This window comes from Eleutherodactylus coqui, chromosome 4, assembly GCF_035609145.1.
Source record: "Eleutherodactylus coqui strain aEleCoq1 chromosome 4, aEleCoq1.hap1, whole genome shotgun sequence".
NCBI lineage: Eukaryota > Metazoa > Chordata > Amphibia > Anura > Eleutherodactylidae > Eleutherodactylus > Eleutherodactylus coqui.
The window spans coordinates 54,583,007-54,608,506 of record NC_089840.1 but is presented as its reverse complement, the minus strand read 5'-3'; the positions used below and the strand labels follow the sequence as shown (position 1 = coordinate 54,608,506).

The window sequence follows — 25,500 nt, the reverse complement described above, 5'->3', positions numbered from 1 at the left end:
CCGGGCGGACCGAGCGGTGGGAGGGAAACGCAAATAATTTCTATAATTACTGTCTAATATCAAGTGACAAATGGCCAGAAGATCACGGTCTGTGCAGCTGGCTTGGCCGGGGAGAAGAGATTAATAATTAAGCCCTTTTCCCAGGCAAAGTTTTTAAGAAGAGCTTTTCGGTGACCGGCGGTTCTTGTTCCGGAGGGATTTTCATTCTACAAGGATGCTGGAAAAAACTCTCCTCCTGATTCTCCCTTTATTCAGCGTTGCGTTATCACAACTCTGCCAACCAGGTAAGTTACAGTAATGGACGCTACGGCACAGGAAATATTTTATGTTTCATTCCGTGTAGACTTATGCAGAAGGCAAAGTGGAGCAGTTGCCCATAGCAACCTATCAGATTGCAGCTCTCATTTTTCAGAGGCCTTCTAGACTATGAAAGCAGCGCCCTGATTGGTTGCGAAGGACAAGAGCTCTACTACTAGAGACGTGGAGTCATGTTAGACTGTAGCGGGAGAACACTATAGTTTAGAAGAATCACACTCAACCCCAAAGGGGTTGTCCCAAGATTATAAGTTATCCGGAATCAACAGGATAGGGGATAATGATTGGATTAGAGGGCGTCCCGGAGGTCCCTGAGTCAATGGAGCAGTCAAGTAGGCATGCGGCTGTCCATTCACTGAGACTACTAGATATTGCCGAGTGCTTGAACCGGGACGTGGAACCCCGGCTCTCATGATTAGTAGGGGTCCCGATGGTTGGACCCTCGCCGATCAGATAACTTTTAATCTTGGCACAAGTCCTAATTGAATGTATGGCAAAGTATGGAATTAGCATTTTATATCAATTGCCATGGTTACAAATACGTAGGAAAATATAGGAAAAAAATAGGCATTTTGCTTGAAACCAATATAATGAATCAAGTAACAGATTTCGGTGTAGATTATGACGCTGGGATTTTTAAAATCTAGTTTTAGTTTTCCTATACTTCTTTATGGAACACTGACCACTTATTGTAAATTCTAATATTAATGTCACCTAAGCGATCTGTCATTTACAGCAGCTAACAGTCTTTAGAATTTATGGAAGCGCTAAATTATTGCGGCTATGGAGCCGTGATTTTGCGTACGGCCGCGTACTCACCTTTTTTGTTAGTTTATATTTCCCACGCCGTCCCTTAGCCATGACACGGGTACCCGCAGCCCGTACATAACGTCATTGCGTATGGGCTGCGGGTATATGTTGCAGATTCCACAGTAACATAGAACATGCTGCGTTCTATTTTCCACAAGCGGATTACGCAATTTGGACTGGCTAATGTGAGCAGAACTGCGTAATCGAATATATTTGATTGATCCACGTATTACCGCGGATTAAACGCTCACGGAATCCACAATTACTATCCGGTCGTGTGAGACCGGCCTAAGGAGGGGCTTCTTGTCCACCATGTGTTGATTTGACATGAAGCTTTATCACAGTGAAGGTCCGCTGTGGCCGGGGTGAGTATTCTTATGTTCTGCCGCAGCTGGGACACAGTATTGGAGAACATGCTACAGCTGCTGTAGGACCTCTTGTTAAAAAAAGAGGGCGCACCGCAGGTCAAGGCCGACTTCACATGGGCATATTTGTGTGCAGCAATACACAGAGAATACATTTCCGTATTTTGTGCACGTATTTTGGTCAAGCAAAACAACCTGCAGCATGCTCTACTTTTCTGTGCATTTGCTTACCGAAGGTCCCCATAGAAGTCACTGTGGGGGGCGCGCAATTGCGAGCACAGTATGCAAAGAGATGCGTAATATGCTACATAATTCTACTGGAAAAAAGAACACATCAGAGTGTCTGTTTGCCGTGCGCAAATGAACATGGCTCACGGGGGCAAAAAGTACAATATTGCAAAAAAGCCTAGTTCAGTCCGCAAAAAAAGTACACAAATGCACAAACGCTCATACGAAGGGGCCTCAGTGGCTGGAGAGGAGTAACTTTTATCAAGTGACTTATGATAGACCACTTCTGTGGGAAGACCTAAGTAATGTCTACAGTATGTAGCGCCGCTCGTCTCTATATAATCATCAGGTTATGACATCACAATGTGACGTTTAGGCCCCATGTCCACGTGCGGATTTTAATTATAAAATCTGCATGTGTCTTTCGCACCCATGGGGATGCATTAGCATCTGCAGGGCAATTTAAAGAATGCAGATATGATATTTTCTTTTATCGATGTGCGGATTGCACTCGCGGGTAGAAATCGCAGCATGCTCCATTTTTGTCTGCGGATCCTGCGGGACCGCTTCCATTGAAGTCAATGGAAGCCGTCATATATGCAGCACAGCCACAGTCATCATTGTGGCTGTGCCGCGGATCCACAGAAAAGCAGGACATCAAAAGAAAAAATGCACTGCACATGTGTCCGGCACATCACCGGGGCGTCCAAAAGCACCCGCCATACTGATAAAAAAAGATCCGGCCAGCGCAGAGAAGATCCGTGCTGGAGCTGGACAGGTAAGAAAACCTTTTTCTCTGCCAATGTCCGGCGGCACGGCTGGATTGCGCTGCGGGATTCAGCAGTGGACTTCGTGCGTACAAGTGGACATTGGGCCTTATACAATTACCATTTACAGACATTATTATTATGTATTTACTGACATCATCTATTAATGTAGTTAATTATATTTAATGATAAATTAGCATGATTTCATCTGCTACGTGCAAAAACCACAGTGGGATTAGGTCAGTCCACCATGAATCAGACCAGGAGAGTTAAATATTGATTGGTTGCTTTGGATTACAGGTCATTAGTACTACTTGTACCATGATATTAAATACTCCAGTAAATCTTCTCTGCTGTAACAATGGGCCAACATGGGCAGCTGTGTGCGCCGAGGATTGGACGAGGGGCTTGCAGGCATTTTTTCATGTACAGAATATTCCTTTGATATGAAAGAGTAGCTGCACGTTTTACAAACTTCTGACATGTCAGAGTGATATGTCAAAAGTTTTAATCAGTGGGCTCCCCCTTCTGAGAACCCCGTTGGTCACTAAAACATGAAGGCGGCAGCTCCTACCCGAGCCCTGTGGCCCTTTGACTGTCTTTGCTGCCACTATGTGTCCATCTTAAGCTGCCAATGTAGTGGCCAAGAGTTAACGGGGTCCATCCATAAATGAGAATGCCTGTGTCTTGTTCCTATGTGTTGTGCCTTCTATGTTGCATGAATTTGATGTGTATTGCACCTCTGCAGCACTGAATGGGTTACTGTCTGGGTTATGTTTGGAAAATGTATCTTGTTGTGTGTCATGTGACCATGTTATAAATATGTGATTGCAAGATGTATGCAAGTCAGTCTTAGGGAGTCAAAGAGAGGGAGTGGAGTCTTCAAGTTGGAGTTAGTGAGGAGTTTGCAAGAGGAGAGTCTGCCTGCATACGGACACCTTCAGTCTGTGTGTGGAGAAGATTGAAGAGGCCGATCGAATGCCTTGTGTGTGCTCTGGGCCCAATTCACCCAGGCATTCCTGCTGTTGACCTGGAGGACTGAGACAGTGAGAGGAGCTGCCATGCAGCGTTGAGTGCTACTTGTCAAAACTGAGTGTTGACTGGTAAAGAGCTGGAGAGAGTGGCTGGAACAGAACCCTGCATATAACTTGGACTGTGGATTCATCTGTTGATTCATGCATTGCCGACCGTTCCCGGCTTTGCTTTGAAACGTTTTTCCCGTGTGTGTGGACCACTTATTTCAATCGTCTGGATTCACCGCAGAAGACAGAACGGGGGCGTCACCAGTGACAGGATTTTTATGTAAACGAGGCGTCATGAGTGACAGGACTTTTAGGTAAACCACATATTGGGTTACCCTGTGAAACTCCTCCAGCGGTAACTTGGATGGGTCCCATGCTACCCACGGGAGAGGAGATGGTAGAGCCCCATGACAAGGCCTCATTCTACCCCGCCATCCCCTCGGCTGTGGGCCCGCTCTTGGGACGCTGCATCAAGAGGAGCCGACAAGCAACTAAGTCAGCAGAAGGGTACCAGCCTGGTGCGAAGCCTCAGCGCTCTCGTTTCAATGATCAGCAGGGCCACAGCAGTAGTACCCACTGAGCAAAACTTTTGACATATCAAAAGTTTGTAAAAAGTCCAGTTACTCTTTAAAATAAAGATACTGTAAAGTCTGTATTATTAATGGGAAATGATTACAGCTCTCATTATTTATATACTTCTAATTCCAGATGCTCCTGGAGCCTTCAAAGTCCGATTTAATATCAAAAAAGCTCTGGGGGATAAAGCAGTAAGTCACTTTATATGCTTTATATGCAATTTGATGTCTTTATTACTTCAGTGGTCTGACAGTTGCAGGCATCTCGGAATTTGTATGATTTTTCAACAAGTCGGGGACTACATTATTGATTGATTAATTGGAATGTTATAGTTGTAATTTATTACATTGTATGTAAATTTTGTAAATTATTATATAATAGTTCTAATTTTGTATAGCACAGGCAAGTGTGACGCAGGTCAGTGAAAAACTGACCATTCCACCTGTGATTTTCCATGCGTGTTTGAGACAAAAAGTGTGATTTTCAGCAGATTTACACGTTTTTTTTTACTGTGTATGAAAACCACATGTGGTTCCAATATTAAAATACTTGAAAACACATCGCACTCATTTGCCATTGTCATGACATGTGAGTGCGATACGTTTTTTTCCACAGTCCCATAGATAATAATAGGTGATTCTTGCAGCAGAAAAATAGGACATGCTGCAATTTTTCAGTCAGTCCGAAAGGAAAATAGCTCATGTGTACTAATAGGTTATTTTCCTGTGCAAGTTCTGTCCATCCCACAATCAGACAGAACCCGTGCAGGAAAATCGCCCATGTAAATACAGCCAAACGCCGGATTCACGTGACTGTATTTGCGTGTGTAAAATTTGTATATGCAATACGTAGTGAATAGAGATGAGCGATCTCTCTCACTCTCCCCCCCGCCCCGCATGGTGCTCGGTCGAGTAATCAGTTACTCGACAAGACCGATGCTCGATCGAGCATCAGCCTTAAACGAGCGTGCTCGCTCATCTCAAGTAGTGAATAAATCCCATTGATTTCAATGGGTTCGTTGACCTGTGCATATTTTGTGTTTGCATTTCGGTCATGCAGATATGCAGCATGTTTAATTTTCCAGTGCAGGGAAAAATAATGTATGGAACTAATTACACTAGTTAGTCATTTCAATGGCTGTCACCATGGTTGTGTGTTTTTTTGGACGTGCAAAAGGTATAGTAAAAAACGCGGAGGTGCACACTAAAAAGCAACAGCCGATGCACAAATGAGTGACCAATCGGGAACCAGGGGGAGGAGCTAGGGACAAGAACAAGGGTATGCAGGGGAGCTTGTCCAGCAAGCTGAATAGCTCCCTGGGGGGAGCCATCAACTGGAGTACAGGAGGTCACGGTTCAAGCCCTGGTACAATGACCCCCTTTCCATTGAAATTTCTTGGGCTAAATCTAAGATGTCTGCCACCAATATGGCCAACTGGCACCACCATAGTACCAAAAAGTTTTTTCCCCCATCCATCTAAGTGTTCTACAAAGTTTCCTACTTGTATCTCCTTTCATACAGAAGATACTCCAGTTGCCCCTAATTTTCCGATCACCCTGTATATTGGGTTGAACTTTGTGGACTTGTGTTTTAGTTCAGAGTTACCATGTATATTAGTAATGGGGTACTGTGAAGGTTAAAGATGCTGTTTTACCACGGCAAACTACCATTGGGACCTTTTGGTACTCAAAGATTTCTTCTTCTGATTATCTCTACTATAAGAACACTTCTTAAACCACCATTTATCCTGCATGTGTAACTTGTTTACAGCGAGTTAGAACAGTGTTGTGACATCTGTTAAACCCCAAATCTGCATTAAAGTGACTTAGTTTTATGACCCACCAATCAGGCATAACATAAAAGTAATGGTTTTCAACACCCCCATTCATTTCTGTGAAGACGTACAGCAGATGCATTTCCTGCTCTTCAGCCAAGAACGGGGATTTGGAGCCCCGCTTTCACAGCAGTTGTGGAGTCACAGAGATCAGAGGGTTCTTTTATACAGTAAGATTTTCGCTCCTATGCTTTCACATAGGAGTGCTGTTAAGTGAATGGAGGTGGAGATTGCTTCCGGCCACCCGCCTCCATGCACAGTAAACAGCCAGTCTTCCATAGATGAATCAAATACTGTGGGCAGCACTCTGTAATAGCGGGCCACATTAGAACCTTGCTTAAAAACTTCAAATGAATTAATTTAGAAGAGGAAAGATAAGGGGACTTACCCGATGCCTACCGCCCAAATTGCAACCCAAACCCCACTTATTTATCGCAAAGTGCCAACACGTCAGGGGGCGGGACTTATCATGACGTATGATTTTACCTCCATCATTATAAAAAGACAGGGCTGTTTCAAAATAGACAAGGTGCAGATTTTGACTGCTTTTTGGAGTAATAGTGACATCCCACAGTGGCCCCCAGTAGTAATAGTGACATCCCACAGCGGCCCCCAGTAGTAATAGTGACATCCCACAGTGGCTCCCAGCAGTAATAGTGACATATCACAGTGGCCTCAGTAGTAATAGTGATATCCCACAGAGGCCCCAGTAGTAATGGTGACACCCCACAGTGGCCCCCAGTAGTAATGGTGACACTCCACAGCGGCCCCAGCAGTAATAGTGACATCCCACAGCTGCCAGAGCGGTAATAGTGACGTTCCACAGTGGTCCCAGTAGTAATAGTGACGTTCCACAGTGGTCCCAGTAGCAATAGTGACATTCCACAGCGGCCCTAGTAGTAATAGTGACATCCCACAGTGGCCCCAGTAGTAGTAGCCCCCCTCAGACCCATATACTTACCCCATCCTCCTCCTCGCACCACTGCTCCTCTGCTCTGCTGCTGGCGCTAATCCTAGGTGCACACTGACGCCAGTGTGTGCTGCTGGATGCCTCCTCCCCTCTGCTCTCGCGGAACCATGGAGAGGATGTCAGGGGAGGGGGGAAGAGGATCCCGGCTGCACGCTGACGTCACAGTGTGCGCCAGGATATGCGCCGCTGAGTGAATACAGGCAGGGGAGCCGCAGCCCCCTGGCAAGTATTCACTAACGTGTTGAGCGGCCGACAGCGGCGCGTGCCAGCGGGGAAGGCTCTGCGTGCTGTCTCTGGGACATGTGTCATAGGTTCACCAGCAGTGCTCTAGGGGGAGCGCTCCACCAGCACCTCGATGTCCTGGTCAACTTATCGATCCGTGGTGGACCTATGACATCTGTCTTTATCGTGCAATCCCAGGAGAGCTGACTTGGGGAATCTTGCCCACTTAGCAAACAAGCTGCAAGCAGAATCAAAAGTATTCAAAATCAGAAAAAATGTAGAGGTCATTCTCAGTATGGCTTGCTATACAATTATAGAGGAGATCATCATAGTGGTAGAAGGAAGAACTATGATGTTTTTTCCGTCTAGCCATTCACATCTGAGATGGTTTTTTATTGGTTTATCCACATATTATAGACTTCATCAATAAAGTTAGTTTGTTTTAGAAATAAGTAAGAGGAAATGAGCGCACAGACGTCACCAGGTCCCGTGGAACACCTTGTATGTGTCAGAAATGAGTAGTAGGAGATTAACGCGCTTACGTCACCATGTGGTGTGGAACACATGCCCTGCTTCTCCGCTCGTCTGGCGTCTTTTGTGACACGTCAGGGGTTAGTCTGCCCATGTAGCTCTGCGATCCCGGAAGTATACAGCGTGGACCAACACCAGCTGCGTCCAGGGCCAACATGTGTAATTGGAGATGTTATATAAGTGCGGTTATGTATGATACATGTTATGCTTGAGAAAGATGCCAAAGGCCACCTGCAGACGGGCGCGAAATCTCTCGCAGCCAACAAACCGCGGCGCTCACCGGCCGCCCGGCAGCCGGCACATGAAAGAGCCGGGGCCGCGGGAGAGGTGAGTGCCCTAGCTGCTCTCTGCAGGCGCTCGGGTCGGGTCCCGCTGTGAGAATTCTCGCAGCCGGATCAGACCCGGCCGTCTGCAGGCGGCCATAGAGGTTGAAACGCGTAGTGTATAATATAATAAAAGAATTTACATTGGATCCCTGGGTGCCACCTTGATGCCTGCTTGGAGGAGCACAAGTTTTTTTTTCTGATTTTTCATAGATGAATGACTGCCTGTTTACACGGCCCAACGGTTGTTTGATTTTTATGCCTGTATAAACTGAATGATAAATGATAAGCAAACAAATTTTTGTTCACCACTCAGTCACTTGGCAGAGTTTACACTGAATGATTATCATTCCGTTTTGCACGATCCAGCGATAAACTGAACAATAATCATGACCCGGGTATACCAGAGTCGTTACCAGCTGTAGCCTACTGACCTCATGCTTCCAATTACTAACCCCACACCCACTACATCCCAAATAATAACTAACACATTAATTTTGGATAATTTGGCCACAGCAGCCATTTTATTACAAACAATTTAAATAAATTAACCCAATTTAACCATAAAACTCATTAATTAAATATTCACCATCCACCAAAAGAGGGGAGGTCCTTGGAGCCCCAAAATCTGTCACCTCACCATTTAAAGGGAAATATCCCAATTGCCTGCAGCCAGGGGCGTACCTAAAGGCTCAGGGGCCCGGGTGCAAAAGTTCAGCTTGGGCCCCCCCTGGGCCCTTTTTCCCCCTGGCCCCGTACCTATGCCTGAGGACCAATGTCCACGGGCAGATTTTATTTATAAAATCTGCGCGTGGCCCCCGCACAAGAGATCCATGCGTCTTTCTGCCCATAGGGATGCATTAGCATGAGTAGGGCAGCTAAAAGCATGCAGATGGGATTCCTTCCCGGCATGCAGGTCACACGCACAGAAAGAAATCGCAGCATTCTCCATTTTCCTGCGGATCTGCCTCACGGACGGCTCCCGCAGCTTCCATTGAAGCCTATGGAAGCCGTTTGTATCCGCGGCACAGCCACAGCTGTTTTTGTGCTGTGCTGCGGATACGTGGGAGAACAGGAGATTTTTTTAAATATTGGTGCGCATGCACGCAGCACGCTGCCGGCGTGCCAAGCCCGTCCGCCAACCGGAAGAAAGAAAATCCGGCCAGCACAGAGGGGAGCCGCGCAGCGTCCGGAGAGGTGAGTATAATGTATTTTCCGTCTCCATGTCTGCGGGCATGTACGGGTTTCACTGCGGGATTCAGCAGTGAAATCCGTGCATGCAAGTGGGCATGAGGCTCAAGAGAGAGAGAGATAGATATGAGAGAGATAGATATGAGAGAGATAGATATGAGATAGATAGATATGAGATAGATAGATAGATAGATAGATAGATAGATAGATAGATAAGAGATATACTTCTTTGGTGAGGGGAGCAGCTGTGTCAGCAGGAGGGAAGCAGCAGGGAGATGACATCATCATCCCTGGGCCACTGGATGCCTTGCTGTGCCTGTGTGCCAGTGAGTCTGTATCTCTGTTGTCTCTGCTCCTTCCTCCACCCCCCCTCCTCTTCCCCTGTCGTCTCCCAAGTCCTCCCCCCTCCCTTCTCCTACTCTTCTCTCTGGCTCGTGCTGTCGGCCGGACCGCACTAAGCATGCGGAAGCTAACAGTGTATGGTGGAGGGCGGCCTCTGGGCCCCCTCAAGCACAGGGGCCAGGTTGCCATTGCGACCCCGCCACCCCCTGCTGGTACCCCTATGCCTGCAGCCATACTCAAACTGACTGGGAGACCCAATATCCTAAATTGCCTCCAGCCATACACGTCCCAATGCAGAGACCCACTAGCCTTTACAAGGCTAGGCACCCCACCATCTCTACAAGTATTACATCCTGTCGGAGCCAAGAGGCGACAGACACCAACGCACACCATCCAATCCCTATCCACACCCTGCCTCCCCCTCTCGACCAATTTTATGACCGACTCCCAGGATCCCCCACAAGCCGAATGCTGCCATGACAATGTTATTAACTTACCAACAACAAAGCCATCCCAACCACTCATTCTTCACATATTAAATTGACCATTTTACTCCCTTGTAACGAAACATTCATAAAGCGGGAGGGTGGGACTTCCTTGTTTTCCTGCTTTTGTCTCTTCTCCTCTGATGTTTGCAATGTTCTTTCCTGCACTTTTGTAACTCCTCCCCCTCTTATTCCCCTCTCCTGTTTACTGTGGACTAGAGATGAGCGAACGTGAGCGGGGTGTTGCGGAGAGGGGAGAGAGAGCTCCCCTTGTTCCCCCTTGCTACCCCCCCCCCCCCCCGCACCGCTCCCCGAATCTTTTCGCCCGAGTAGGCAGTTACTTGAAAAAAGCGATGCTCGATCGAGTAATTGCTCTGAACGAGCATGTTCGCTCGTCTTTGCTGTGGACCCTTTCCCTCCCATTCCTCTGTTAACCCTGTCATGTGGGCCTCCACTTACAGCCCTGCAGGCCTCTGTTCCAGCCCTTTTTTCCTTGTGAAAGAGCTCTAACCTTTTAGATAAAAGGAGCTGTCGGGCGAACGCTGTCCGATACTCGTCCCAGTGATACTCGCTCCTGTGCCACTCCTGGCATTGCTCAAAGCGCCGGTGCCGCCACAGAGGCGGAGTGGACTGTGAAGCGTTCCACCCCTACCCCCACGACTCCATTCACACTAAGCAGATAGTCGTTCCAAAGTTTACACTGAACAGTGCTTCGTTCAGTACACGGGACGACTATCATTCAAATTCCCACGGGAGCCTGAACGATAATTGGCTCCCATAGCAACCAATCACATCACAGCTTTCATTTCTTATACTGCTGAGGTAAAATGAAAGCTGTCCTGCAATTGGTTGCTATGGGCAATAAAGACAGTTTTTCTTTTTGACAGCCTTCATTTTTGTGGCCCACCCTATAGATGCTATTGTAGTGGCCCAGTACACCATCCTGGTCCCCCCCAAAAATGTGATACATCTTTGTTGATGCACTGAGTACTGTTGTACCTTGTCGACACTGGAAGTGGTGTGTGTCGACAAGGTTAACGCTGTTTGACAGCCAGGTGACGCCCCCTGTTCCTGATGGGCTGCACGTCTGGCTCCACTTCCTCGGCCACCACAGCGGTCTCCTGATGAGAGTGTCCCACTGCCATCTCCCCTCGCGAGCCTGCTGTAATTGTCGCCGCTAGACCTTGCATCTGCTGCAGCTGGGCTGCTCCTGGTCCCCCTCTGACTGTAGCCGCTGGCGCCCGGCTGCTGCGCTGTCACTGTGGTCGACGGCAGCCTCCCATCTCCCCTTCCCGGCTCTGCTGTCACAGTCCCCGGTGGCATATTCAGCTGAACTCCTGGAGGCGGTCTCCTAGTCCAAAGCATTTTCCCTAGCAGCCCCGCTGTAACTGCCCACGTGGAATTAGGGTTCGTTTTCCTGTTAGGCTTACATTATTAGCTGGAAATGTTTCCATGTTACAGCGGTTACATGGAAGCACTTACAGCTAATAATGTAAGCCTAACAGGAAAACGAACCCTAACCCTAACTGTCCAGCCCAGGCAAAAATCCATACTAACGCTCCTAGGACCTTCAAGGACCTTCAGGAATGCAGCCAATTGGGAGATAGGGGCGTGACAGGGGCATTCCTTGATGCTAGCTCTGTCAAACCCGTAGCTTCTGGTGGCGTCAAGATACAGCAGTACCGATGCACTGTGCAAAACCTGTCTTGTCATTTCCAGTGTGTGTGTTGTACAGCTGCAGGGCTTGAAGGGTTAACCTTAATAAAATCATAGTCTGCATGTAAATGTATCAGTATGTCATGTCATGTGGTATGAGTGAGGGTATAAATAGGAGTGCTTGAGGGAGGGAAAGGGTCTTCCATACTGTCTGCCAACAGAGGTCCAGCTAATACAGAGCCACATGGAAGCACCTTTAGCTTCCTTGTGGTGAAAATGGAAGAAGAGGAGAGATCTCCCGTGATGGATATATGCTGGATTTGAGTGGAGTAAGCCCCAGCAAGAGAGTGAGCAATTGTAAGCAATCACTTTTCCCAACAAGGCCAGTGCAGAGGTACTAAGTCATTCTTCAAGTTTTCCTATGTGGCTGTCCAGAGCCAGGATCACCGCGTGGAAGAACACCCAAATTGTCACACCCACGCGTCTCCAGAGCCCAGTGCAAATGTTGTCAGAGTGTCTGTGGACTAACCCCACCCCATTTCCTCCTCCGGACTGTTCCCCTTCCGGGAGCGGTTCCTGGCAGATAGCGTAGACTGCAGGATCGTTGTCATCCTGAGTGTCCTCCCTGACCTCTGATCTCTTGTCCTGCCTGCACTGTAAAAACTGTACTTAACTGCCTTGCACAGCCTGTTTGAAGTTTACCTAAGTAAAGTTTATACCTGGCCCTAACCTTTCCTGGAGACCCGAGGTACTAAAAGACTCTGTTGTCTGTGATTATTCTCCGCCGGATCATACCAGTGTGTAGGAACGGTGGCGTCACCCGTGACAATTACTACCCCCATCATCCTGTTTATTGGCATTCTCTATCCTAGGGGGGTCTACGGTGGCTGCATGTCATCCCTCTGGGAAAGGAGTTTGGTAAGTGCCGCCGTGACAAGCCATCACTTTACCATCCCGGCTCCCCACGTGTGTCAGGTGTCCGGGGTGTTCCTATGAGACGCGGCATTATGGTGATGAGTGATGTATGACGCGTAGTGTTTATCTACATAACGCATACACATGAGGACAGTGTTGTTTTAATTGCTATCAGTTTGGAGACATTGAGCCTCATTTATCAAAACTGTCTAAAAGGAAAACTGTCTTTGTTACCCATAGCAACCAATCACAACTCAACTTTCATTTCGGAAACTGCTCTGGTAAAAAAAAGCTGCGCTGTGATCGGTTGCCATAGGCAACTGTTTTGATAAATGAGGCCCATTATTATACTTGCAGGTCAGATTGTTAGAGGCCTCTTCCACTTTTGGGGCTTGAACCTCACCTGACTCCCTATCATGGCCACATATGGGAGAGGTGGCTGCACGTATCTCCATGGCCTCTTCACTGACGTTGATGAGAGTTGAAAGGTCTGTGAGAGACACCTGAGCCAGCGACTCAAATACCAGCTATTCACTGACGCCACATTGGTAAACCTGCCCTGCGTGGAATGAGAACAGAGAAGGATAGAAAGATTAGTGTCAAAGTTCAGCACAGTGTAGTGAGCGAATGAGGACTTTCAGTTATTCACTTGTTAACTTATTCCTACCACCAAAACGGACTGCTTTTCTTAAGTATCGCGTATCTCGCCAAGGTGTGGCATTTTCTTTTTTGGCATTTAGAAGGTGACAGCTTTGACACTAGTTAATAAAACTCCACTCAGCACGTCTGTCAGCACATATTTCACTTCTAGCACTACTTCTGTAGTAATACATTAATTTATTAAACAACTTTGACATGAGTTAGCACAATACACTTACTACTACTAGTCATGCGTTAAGAAACTGGAGGGTGCATTAGTCAATTCCAGGAGTGAATGTGTTGATTGTGTATCTGTCTGATTAGTCCATACCGTATGGAAATGCTGCGACATCAACAAGGGGGCGCCCTCTACACCTACAGGAAAGAAGGTTTCTACACAACATAGAAGAGGGTTCTTTACTGTAAGAGCAGTGAGACTATGGAACTCTTTGCCTGAGGACAAGGTGATGGTGAACTCTATAAAAGAGTACAAGAGGGGCCTGGATGTCTTTCTTGAGTGATAGAATATAATATGTTATAATTAGAGATAAGCGAACGTACTTGGCCACGCCCCTTTTTCACTCGAGCACTGCGATTTTCGAGTACTTCTCTACTCGGGTGAAAAGATTCGGGGGGCGCCGTGGGTGAGCGGGGGGTTGCAGAGAGGAATGGGGGGAGTGTTAGAGAGAGAGAGCCCCCCCTCCTGTTCCCCACTGCTACCCCCCGCTCCCCGGCGCCCCCCGAATCTTTGCACCCGAGTAGCCAGGTACTCAAAAATAGCGATGCTCGAAACGAGTACGTTCGCTCATCTCTAGTTATAATCATTAATAACATTAAGGGTCGGTGATCCCGGGGATTATTCCGATTGCCAGATTGGGTTCAGGAAGAAATTTTTTCCCTTAGATGGGGAAGATTGGCTTCCACCCCATGCAAGTTTTTTTTTTCCCTTCTTCTGTCTTTTTTTGGACTCACATAGTATGTTACTAATTGAAGTTTGTAGTAGACAGACATCACAGTACAGAGAAAATTAACTAGTTGATGCCAGAGTACAAAAATAATGTAGTCAGTAAGGTCAAAGAAGGGAAATAATGCATACAGTGATGTCATACTACAGGCATAACGACCTCAGTGATGTCACAGCACAAGCGTTATGTCACAGCTGGAGCAAGGCTTGTGTCACATGAGCATATGCGTATTTGCATGTGCATTTGCACAGTATTTTTGCGCATCAGGCATGCGTACAACAGCGTTTTTTTACTGTTCTTTTTGTGCACGTAAATCATGTGCTATCTAGCCTTAGGTCCTAAACAGGTAAAATAAAGGGTGTCGCAACTTAATTAATAATGCTAAGTGCAAAAGTAAGTGAACCCTATGTAATGTATCTAATCTAATTCTCTAAATTCCCGCTGACGTACAAACGTGAAATTTGGCAGGACCAATCTTTTGGATGTAAATAGGAAAAGTAAAGGGGTCGCAACTTGATTATTGCACAGTACAGTAAAAATACATGTTCACTTAATTGTGAGTCAGTATAATTACAGCAACAATGAATATATACAGTCTTTTTTATGTTTTACCAAAAGATTTATAAAAAAAACTTTAAAAAACAAAATTTGATTTCTGATGTCTTCTTATTCTAAGACCCATTACTTTTATTTTTTCTTATGATAGGTCATGAATATCAGATTGGTGAGGGCTCCCAGCAAGCCCCCTTATAAGCACTTGTGTTGTGCAAGCGCTGTGGCCTTTTCGTTATGTACCAGGCAGTGCTGTAGCGCACATTGCATAGCAGCAGTGCCTGGTATGCACAGTTCAGCTTTAGGCACCTGAATAGGGCTAAGCTGCATAAAGGCCATGTGACGGATGAACGTGATATTGTAAGGCAAAGAAGAGGCTGCAGTGCCCACCCACGCAATGTGACCTCTTCAAACAGCTGACCATCAGGGTGCTAGGATTAGGACCCTTAGTAGTAAGAGATTTGCAAGTTAACTGTTTGAATGCAGGAAAGTTGTCATTGTTTGATTTAGTTAGATAGAGTGTATAGAGTGTTAAGTATTGATAGGAAAATGCCATACTTCCAGCGTGTTAGACCAAGGATCAGTAATACTGCTAATTACTAACGATAATGCTGTAGTTGCTGGGCAACTGTCACGTTATGCTCCTGGGACCTGTAGTTCTATAGGTTTACAGGAACACACTGCTGCAGGTGGTGTGCATGCAACTTACACAAAAACAGATCATGCATTACTCCAAGCACCAGGGTTCTGAGAAGGAAATGGATAAATGTCAAAATGACCAGAACCCTTGTCAGCACAATTGTGCTGTTCAATATACTGTGAGTGCCATATTAGGTGTGGTTGGTACAAGTTTCAGAGAAAATCATCTCAGGCAACACAATGGGATGTTATAAGCAAGAGATTCTCTGATTTATTGTATTTTCACAAAGCTTTTTATAGGCTAAATAGGTAGGTTTCAAGTAAAGACAGAAAGGGGTGTTACAAAGCCAAACACGGTTACATCATTCATTGGGTTCAAACTGGTTTTCCATTGAAATGTAAAGAATGACCACATTCTGATGACCCATCTCTCTGCTGGTTCCATTGTGTTGATAGAAATTTCCTTTTCCTTGTCTAAAGGCCCATTTACACAGCTTTGAGCGATCATTTTGCATAAACTATTAAGAAGCTACTCAGCTACTTAATAGCCCATTACCGTGCAAATGAAGCCTTTAGCTGAATGCAGTTAATAGCCGGAGGGTTCTTATTTGCATTCAGCTCCTTTGTTCTCCGATGGGTTAAATAGCTGAAATAATGCTATCAGCACTACCTACGGAGAACTCAGCATGCAGTCCTGATAAGACCACAGGACAATTTTTAGGCTGGCTTGAATTTAACGATCAGCTAGCAGTGCACGTTGGCCGCACGTTTAGACGCAACTATTCCTCCTCCAATCCTATTCCTACACTTGCTATATTAGGCACCCCTTTTTTCAGGTTGGATGTCTAGGCAATTGGTCTTCTTAGCAATAGTGATAAAGCCCCAGTTAGTTGTGTAGTCTGGTTCTGACTTCTGTACTCCCTGACCTCAGCTCTATTTATTGGATATTGTTATTGCTTGCTGACTGCCCTGTCCTACCTGGACCTCATTAGGGCTTCTATGCTGCCAGGCCCGAGCTCTGCTGTGTTTTTGGTTTGGCCGGATTCACAAGAATGTATTTGCACACTTAATACACAGTGAATAGAACCCATTGATTTCAAGGGGTTAATTCACATAAGCATATTTTGTGCACGCATTTAATGCAAAAAAATACGGAGCATGTTCTATTTTCCAGCACAATGTGTGAAAATATCACACATTAAACTAATTAATTTAATTGCCCATTTTTAATGAATGGGAGTGTGGTTGTGTGTCTTTTTATGTGCCCAAATGTGCATGATTTCAATGTGCAAAAAGTACAGTGAAACAAACGCGCGTGTATATATTCGCAACACTCATTGCGCAAATACGTGGCCTATGTGACGCCGGCCTTAAACTCCTGTTCACACAATCAGGTACTGTGCCTCGGCCTAGTGCAGCAACAGCAGCCACATAACCAGGACTTCCAGTGTGTGTAACAGCTTTGGGACCCCGCAGCAAAGACGGTATCCCATTTGGAGAGGTTAAGTGTAAAAATTGGGGTTCCCCAGGTGCTCAAATGCACAGAAGCAGCTCCATTCCTCACTACACTATGAAAATGGGAGCCTGCATCTTGAATCATAAAATAGGGGGGACATGGGTCCCCCATTCTAGGAATCAGTGATTGGGCCTCCACTGATCTATTAGGTTTCACCTGTCCATTGGATGGATGAAAATGTGAAAAAACGACCTATGACCGGAATACCCCTTCAACTGTGGAATTTGGCATTTGTATCAGTTTCTGTCATGGCCTGTGTGGATGTGTGTGTGGTCTCGCACCCAGACACGGGAACAAGTGTTCTACACCACATTGCTGTGCTAGATGGATCTGGTTTGAGTAAATCAGCATGCATGTTGTACCTCATGGGGTGGTGGCAAATAAAAGCCTTTTTGCATTGTAAGAGAAATTGGAATGATCATGCTGCGAGCAGTGAAGTAGCGATCCTATATTGGTCACTTGGCATGCATTCACACTGAACAATAAGGCCTTAGTCAGATGGGCGTTTTTAGCCGCGATTTGCGCATGCGCATGCGTCCGGCGATTTTATAAAACCATTGCTTTGCAATGGTATCGGACACATGAGCGCTTTTTATGCGCTCGTCCGATAAATTATAGAACAAAAAATCGCAGATCGCACCTATCTGCGATCTGCGATTCCTGTTCTCTTCTCTATATGCGCTCAATGGGGCCGGCGGCAGCGGCGCCGACCCCATTGAGAACATATAGGAGACAAATCATTCTTCTCTGCCACAGCTGTAACAGCTGTGACAGAGAAGAACGATGTTTGCCCATTGAATTCAATGGAGCCGGCAATACAGCCGCTCCATTGAAAGCAATGGGCTGCCGGCGTGCGCGGGGTTAATTGTCGGGAAGGGCTTAAATATATAAGCCCTTCCCTGCAATTCATCCTAAAATGTGTTAAAATAAAAAAAAATTGTATACTCTCCTTTCCGCTGCAGCCGGAGTCCAGCCGCAGCCGCTGTCAGTTCTCCTAAACTGCTTCTCGGCACTATTTAGCCGGCGGGGCTTTAAAATCCCCGCCTGCTGAATGATCTGCCTCTGATTGGTCACAGCCCTGACCAATCAGAGGCCGGTTTCACTCACACACCCATTCATGAATTCATGAATGGGTGAGTGACTGCTGCCTCTCAGCGCTGAGCCAATCAGGGGCAGGTCTGACTCACATCCATTCAGGAATTCATGAATGGGTGTGAGTGAGACATGCCTCTGATTGGCTCAGCGCTGAGCCAATCAGGGGGCAGGTCTGACTCACACCCCCTTCACACCCACTGCAGGACGGCCGCGCGGAGCTCCGGCTGCCGGGAGAAGGTGAGTATACATATATTTTTTATTTTTACACCTTTTAGGATAAATTGCAGGGAAGGGCTTATATATTTAAGCCCTTCCCGACATTTCATCCCGGGCTCGCCCGCAGCACATTGCTTTAAATGGAGCTGGCTCTATTGCCGTCTCCATTGAATGCAATGCGCTGGACAGCTCCAACCCGTTTCTAATGAAACACGGCTAGGAGCAGATTTTCGGGCGATTTGCGGGCGACTTGCGCGCACCGGTCACGCGATTTGCGGATGCGCATCCGTCATGCGATCCGCAAATTGCGCGAAAAAACGCCCGTCTGACTAAGGCCTAATTTGGTAGTTCCGATCGTTTATTGGATCATAACCAAGCCTCTAGTCAACCCTTCTGCAGCTGATATCTAATATGGATATGGAAGGATTTGTTGCTGATGAGCAATGATTTTTAAGTCTAAAAGATCCAATCAGCAGAAATCTAACCATTTATTGCTGATTGTTCAGTTGCTGCACACTTTTACACCTAACAATTAATTATCCAACTAAAACAATTGCCCTAACAATTATCTGCACAATAATTGTGCCATGTTGCCATGTAAAAGAGGCTTAAAAGGGTAGTCTAGGCTTTTTTCAAGTAATGACAACACCCAGTCCCTCCTAGTAGTGGTACGAGGGGCAATGACAGCTAAGCGATATGTTCAGGACATCCTGAAGCCACATGCGTTCCTCTCATGGTAGCTTCCAAGAGGCAGCAGGATAATGCTCAGCCGCACGCACAAGGGGGTCACAGGAACGCACTCACAACATTGTCACACTTCTCTGGCTGCCCAGTCGCCAGATTTATCATCAATAGAGCATGTATGGGATCATCTGGGACACCAAGCGTGACAGCCTACAAGTTTGCACGATCTAGAGGCTCAGTTACAGCAAATGTGGAGCGATATGTCGCAGAATACCATATGGAACCTGTATGCCTTTATGCCCGCCTGTATGACATCTTGTATCTGAGCTAGAGGCAGTCCAACAGGATACTAGAGCCTCCATGCCCGTATAACATCTTGTATCCAAGCTAGAGGCGGTACAAGAGGGTACTAGAGCCTCCATGCCTGTATTACATCTTGTATCCAAGCTAGAGGCGGTACAAGAGGGTACTAGAGCCTCCATGCCCACCCGTATAACATCTTGTATCCAAGCTAGAGGCAGCCCAACAGGATACTAGAGTCTCCATGCCCGTATCACATCTTGTATCCAAGCTAGAGGCGGTACAACAGGGTACTGGAGCCTCCATGCCCGTATCACATCTTGTATCCAAGCTAGAGGCGGTACAACAGGGTACTGGAGCCTCCATGCCCTCCTTCCCCCGTATCACATCTTGTATCCAAGCTAGAGGAGGTACAACAGGGTTCTAGAGCCTCTCCTCAAGGGGTCAGTTTTTGCAATAAATTCTCCTTCTGATCTGATATTGTAATCACTTACTTATATTAACGTTACAATCACACATAGAAAGTTTCATTTGATTTTGACAATCCTTCTAGGGGAGGGACATTTTTTGACAATGAGTATTTTTCTAGACTGTCTTGCAACTTATGGTGGTGTAGAATATGTATTTAATAACAGCTTTCTTTTACTCAATATTATAGTGTGTATTTTTTGTTAGTCAGTTTGCTTCTTTAATTTTTGTTGGTACTTGGTGTTCTTTTTAGATTGAAAGTGAAGCAGGTGATCAGATGGGTCAACAGGGTGGTCTTGGGTACAGGCACGGCATATCCTACATTCAGTAGAAATACAGCTTGTGGGACCCTCCGATGAACTACTTCTTGGTGCTCACCATTTCTCACTGTGTCACCAGTATACACCTAAGCAGTCTCTTATATACTGCCCTATTTTTGGTCCCACCTACAATTCCCGTGAGATTGTCCTGCTGTCTCCGAGACCACGGCTGCCACTCTAAAGTCATAGAACAAAAAAACATAGTCAATGTGATAAAACAGTTGAGTATGTAATTACCCCTGTTATACAAGCACAATATGACATCCTAGAAAAGGACACCAGTATAATAAATAGTAACAATCCTTATAATGAGATCACCAAACAATACATGAAAAAGAAAAGGTGAATCATGGGTAAAGTTAAAAAGTAACTTTTGCTAAGTCATTTAACCCATTAGTGACCAAGCCTGTTTGCACCCTCACTAATCGCATCGGTGAGGGGAAATTAAACTGCAACTTTTTTTTAATGTGATCATCGTTATCCATTAGATAACGGTGATCATGTGACCGGGGACTGCTCACCCTGGCTCTCAGTCACTCTTCTAGGCTCTTGGCTACATTTAGTAGCCATGAGTGAGCAAAATTTAAATTGACCGGGCCGATTGGTGCATGCGCCAAAGCTAGGGAAAGGTCTGCGGATAAGGTTCCCCTTGGGGGACATTGCCGGAGGCCTAAGGTAAGTAATTTCACCTCCCCTCACGGATCGGATCTGTGAGGGGAGGTGAAATGTTAACTTTTTTTACTTTTACGTAACCAGGGACCATGTACCGTGGCCCCCAGTGAAATCTCCAGGCTCTCATCTACGTTTAGTAGCCAGGAGCAGGGAGATTTTAAATTATGCCTGGCAATCCTTGGCTTTTGCACATGCATCCGCCATTTTGGCGATGGGTGCATGCGCAGAAAATGTGGTACAGTCCCCGGATAAATCCGAGAGCCTTAGGTACATAATTTCATCTCCCCTCATGGATACGATCCGTGAGCAGAGATGAAACTTACACTTTTTCAACTTTTTTTTTAACGTTTTTTTTTCACTTTACATGATCGCCGTTATCCAGTGGATAATGGCGATCATGTGACCGGGGACCACATACAGCAGTCCCTGGTGACATTTTCGGCTCAAAATTTTACGTCTGGCTCGGATGTGCAGAAGATGCCATCAAGTCCTGGAAGGACCAGAACACCTCTGGACATCACGGAGGATGGAGGTGAGTAGTTTCAGCTCCCCTCATGGATCCGATCTGTGAGGAAATATGAAACTTTAACTTTATTTCACTTTTATCCAATGGATAACGGAGATCGCATGACTGGGGGTCGCTGACTGTGGGCCCCCCCATCAGAGCTCCATGCTCACAGCTACCTCTGGCAGCCAACAGCAGGGAGCTGTCACATACACAGCCCTCGCGGCTTTAATCCCTAGGGCAAGCATGTTTTTACGACCCTGGGGATTAAAGCCCACAAATCCAGGACACAAAAACACGTATGATGAAAAATATATGTCAACAAGACAAACACTACCCTGCAGAATTCTGATATTATCAGTTCCTGTAGTGTGTCAGTGGGGTCGTATCATCCAAAGTTTCCCCTCACAGATAAAGGATTTTCATAGGCAGACAGCAGGAGGAAAAGAACCACAATATATCCCTGATAAGCCTTGCCAGCTGTCATGCCCTACTCGAAATGAAAAGTTGGGCGATCGCCCTGGAAAGAGCTGTTCCATGTAATCACTATGATATGGTACCTACTATAATCCTATATCAGAGGTCCATCGAGTTGTGCCGACATGTTTTTTTCCTTTAATGTATTAATTAGGGGACAAAAAGACTATGGCAGCGCAATACACCAAGTGGAAGCAAACGTTGCATATAGCTGTATACGACATCTGCTTTCAGTTGCTGTATTGTGCCGCCATATGTGACTTTTTATTTAGCAGCCCTCTTATGTCGCTTCCATGCTCTACTGATTAACTTGCTTGTTATATTTAGGAACAGCTTTGTGGGAATAAACCATTTCTACATATTCCCATTATAATATATATAACCTGTTGTCCTGGCATGTAGGTCTGTTGGACATGGAGTTTTTGTTCCCCGATGAATCCATCACAGAAGGAAACGCGTCTGAATGACTTGGTGGACCTCTAATGTAGGATCATATCAGGAACCCTATCATAGGGATATTGTGGAGCCACTCTTTTCAGGGCGATTGCCCCACTTTTCATCTCAAGTAGGGCATAACAACTGGCAGGGCTTATTAGGGACATGTTTTTTCATGGCTCTCTGCCTATGAAAACCCTCACTGACACTCTAGGGAAACTGATAATACCATTACCATTCTGTGGGGTAGTGTTCATGTCTTGCTGACTTGTATATTTTTGCATCTTTTATGTATATACGCACAGCACTTGTGGTCTGCGTTTGGCGCCATTTTAAATGACTTAGTAAAAGTTTTAAATGACTTGGTAAAAGTTAGGTTTTAACTTTACCCACCTTTTCCTTATCATCACAAGAAGAGAGAAGAATGGAAAATTAGAAGAATAATAAGCCTGTGCAAAGATGAACTAGAAATCGTTACTCGTAGATTACAGAAAGTACTTACCGCTGTCTCTTCCTTGTTTCTAGTACGCATGGAATGCCGATGAAGAGTTTCTCTTTAAAGCTATGATGGTATTTGCCATGAGAGCTCATATAGACAATACAATTGAGTAAGTTCCAAGATCAGGTAATGCAATAATGTATGTAACCGTTATCATAGAACCTATAAAGCAGAAAATAAGTGATAAGGTGGATGTCTGCAGCTACTTAATGCCCATAGAAAGGTCAGGCTCATCTTATATCCATTATTAATCCTCATGGGAGTTGTGAGCTTGTGCAGAATATGAGAGGGACCCCATTTTTCCTATGAGGCCTTCTCTTTACTATGTACCCGCTATCTTTGTGGAAGGTAGTAGTTCACCTCCACATCTTGAATGGTGAAAACAAGTCTTCCAGACAAACAAGTTGGCCACAGAATTATTGGCCACAGTTCTCATAACTGACTTGATTATCAAATTTCCATACAGATGGCTGTTTTTAATATTACCAAGCAGCATTGGCACAAGATCTATCCATTGCTTGCAAAATTATATTGCAAATGCAGTTAAGTCACACACTAATGTTGGTTTAAAGGACACTTCTTAATGTCCCTGCAGCTGCCAAATCAATAGCACGGCAGGGATGTTGGCATGGGAGACAACTTATACCTAGCTTCCCTGCTGCTCAGCTTGAATCAGGAGCCCCAAAATCAGTCTTTGAAACCACCGTGCTCCATATCTAAATGGCCCTAGAAGTGGTCCAATTGGCAGTCCATTACTGGATAGAGGTCTTGGGCTTTCGGCAGTAAGTGAACATCAATCCCTCTTCCTAGCTCTTGATTGATGGCTCAAGTAAAATGCTATTGCCAGGGGAACAAGTTGACGATCACTTAATGCAGAAAGCCCTGCACCACTATTTAGTAATGGACCAGCCATCAGACCACTTTAGGGTCATTAACATACAGAATGCTGATGTGAGTACAGATAGCGCTTGACGCAGATAGCGCTGTCTGTATTGCAGTGGCCCACATTGGTACTGCAGGCACATCTCCCATTGAATTCATTTAGAGCTGTGCCTGTAGCACCAACCTGGAGGGCTGCAATGTTGACTGCGCTATCTGCTTCCAGTGTTGTCTGGCTGGGCGATTAGTGGGAATGCTTGGCAGCGGAGTCCTGGTAACCAACTGTTGATAATTATCTATCCTAACTATAGGTCATCAATAGTAAAGTACTGGACAACAACTTTATATGTTGGCGCATACAGTATTTCTCTGAGGTTAAGAATAAACTCTTATGGAAAGAGTGGAAACACTTACAAGTGGAAATCTGAGATCTGTTTCATTGGAAAGCTTGGATGAAGCTTGGATGGCGTATGGTGGATTTTCGATATCCTTGTTTAAAAAGACAGTAGCTCTGTTAGGGTATTCACGTGGGCAAGTGCAATATCAGTCCAAGAAACTAGGACCGACATCGTGCCCATAAACCTGGAACTGCGTTGTGTTTTTTGAGAAAAATGCATCGTATTTCTGCATATGCTATTTTCGTGCACATTTTTCTTATTTGTGAAAATCACTTGTTTTGTCAATAGTAAAAATACAAAAATCACATCACACTCGCATTTCCCTTTGAGTGCGATGCAATTTTTTTACCTCCCATAGCAGATAATGGTAAATTCTCGAACAGAATAACCCAAAAATAAGACATTGCAATTTTTCTATCTCAGACCATTGGTCCAAGAAAGAAATCACTTGTCTGTGTTGACAAGCGACTTGTCAATTTATTCATAAATTTCTCAGAGGAACAGCACAACACAGAGTTCTAAGAACAGATGCTTAAGAATTGAAGAATTGTTGTTTTTTTTGTACTGATATTATTTTAAGCACAAATTAATCACTCCATGTCTGTGCTTTTTCATCCTGTTATGGCATTGATTTAAGTGCAAATTAATCACATCAGGTCTGTGCCTGTTCATATGTATGTATAAATGCATGTTTCTTCAGATCTACTCCATAAGCCTGAGGAGGAACCCTTAGTTGGTTGGAAAGCTAGCTATAACATCATGATTTTTTGTTAGTCATTAAAAGGTATCATATCTATAGGATGACTTGGTTTCTCTTACTGAGAACAATCTCATTTTGCTCTATTGGCTAACACCGGACCAAATCTTTTTCCTTTTGCAATATTACTAATACAATGTACGTTTTTTTCTATACAGGATTACAAACGTTTTGATCTGCAATGTGACTCCCAGAGTGTCATTCTGGTTTGTGATTACATCCCCTTCAAATAGCTCGGAACCTATGCAAAACACAGAAGTAAAGAACGCTATAAGGTACATGCAGAATACATCACAGGTGAATGCTTCCTGTTGTATATGCTGAAAAACATAACAGAGCTTGGGGTATAAAAACTATTTTTCTTCCTGTGTTTTCCTGTTACGTGTATTTTAGCAGAAGACTAACAATTTTATCATGAACACTGCTTTTGGGTAGGATTGCGTCTCTTTGTGGAGATCCATCTGGTGTTTGGGAGTCTTAGGGTGGTTTCACACCTGTGCCTGGGGTGTTCAGGGTGCAAAAAAGGAAATCCCCTTGGCTGAACAGCTCCGTCCCAGGACAGGAACAGCGCAGAACGGACTCCATTGACTGTAATAGGGTCCGTTCGGTTTCTGCTCCTCTGACCGGCTTTTAGATGGAAGAAAAAGCGCTGCATTCAGTGCTTTTTTTCCAGTATTTTGAACCAGATTTGCGGTGAAACCTCCGACCGGTGTTTCTAACCCAGATGTGAAACCAGCCTTAAAGGCAATGCTCCTTGGAAAAGAAGTATTCAAATGAGCTCTCTTTCAAAAGCAAGGAAACTGTCCCTCTAGTGCCACCTATAGGTAGATACCTTGTCTGGCAATGTCCATCTCTCTAGAGCCTTGAAATATGACTAGTTAATCATGAATATAGAAAATACACTCCATGCACACAGCAGAGCCTTCATACTG

The 25,500-nt window shown here is 45.4% G+C and overlaps 1 protein-coding gene across 1 annotated transcript in view; it reads left to right on the top strand.

Moving 5' to 3' along the window:
- Nucleotides 1-214: 214 nt before the first annotated feature.
- Nucleotides 215-25,500, top strand: part of CLTRN (collectrin, amino acid transport regulator) — a 30,974-nt gene continuing 5,688 nt past the window's right edge. Inside the window, exons 1-4 of the mRNA XM_066598582.1 lie at nucleotides 215-284; nucleotides 4,216-4,274; nucleotides 22,561-22,643; nucleotides 24,727-24,843. Of these exons, the coding sequence (XP_066454679.1) occupies nucleotides 215-284; nucleotides 4,216-4,274; nucleotides 22,561-22,643; nucleotides 24,727-24,843 (329 nt within the window). The remainder of the gene's footprint in view (nucleotides 285-4,215; nucleotides 4,275-22,560; nucleotides 22,644-24,726; nucleotides 24,844-25,500) is intronic.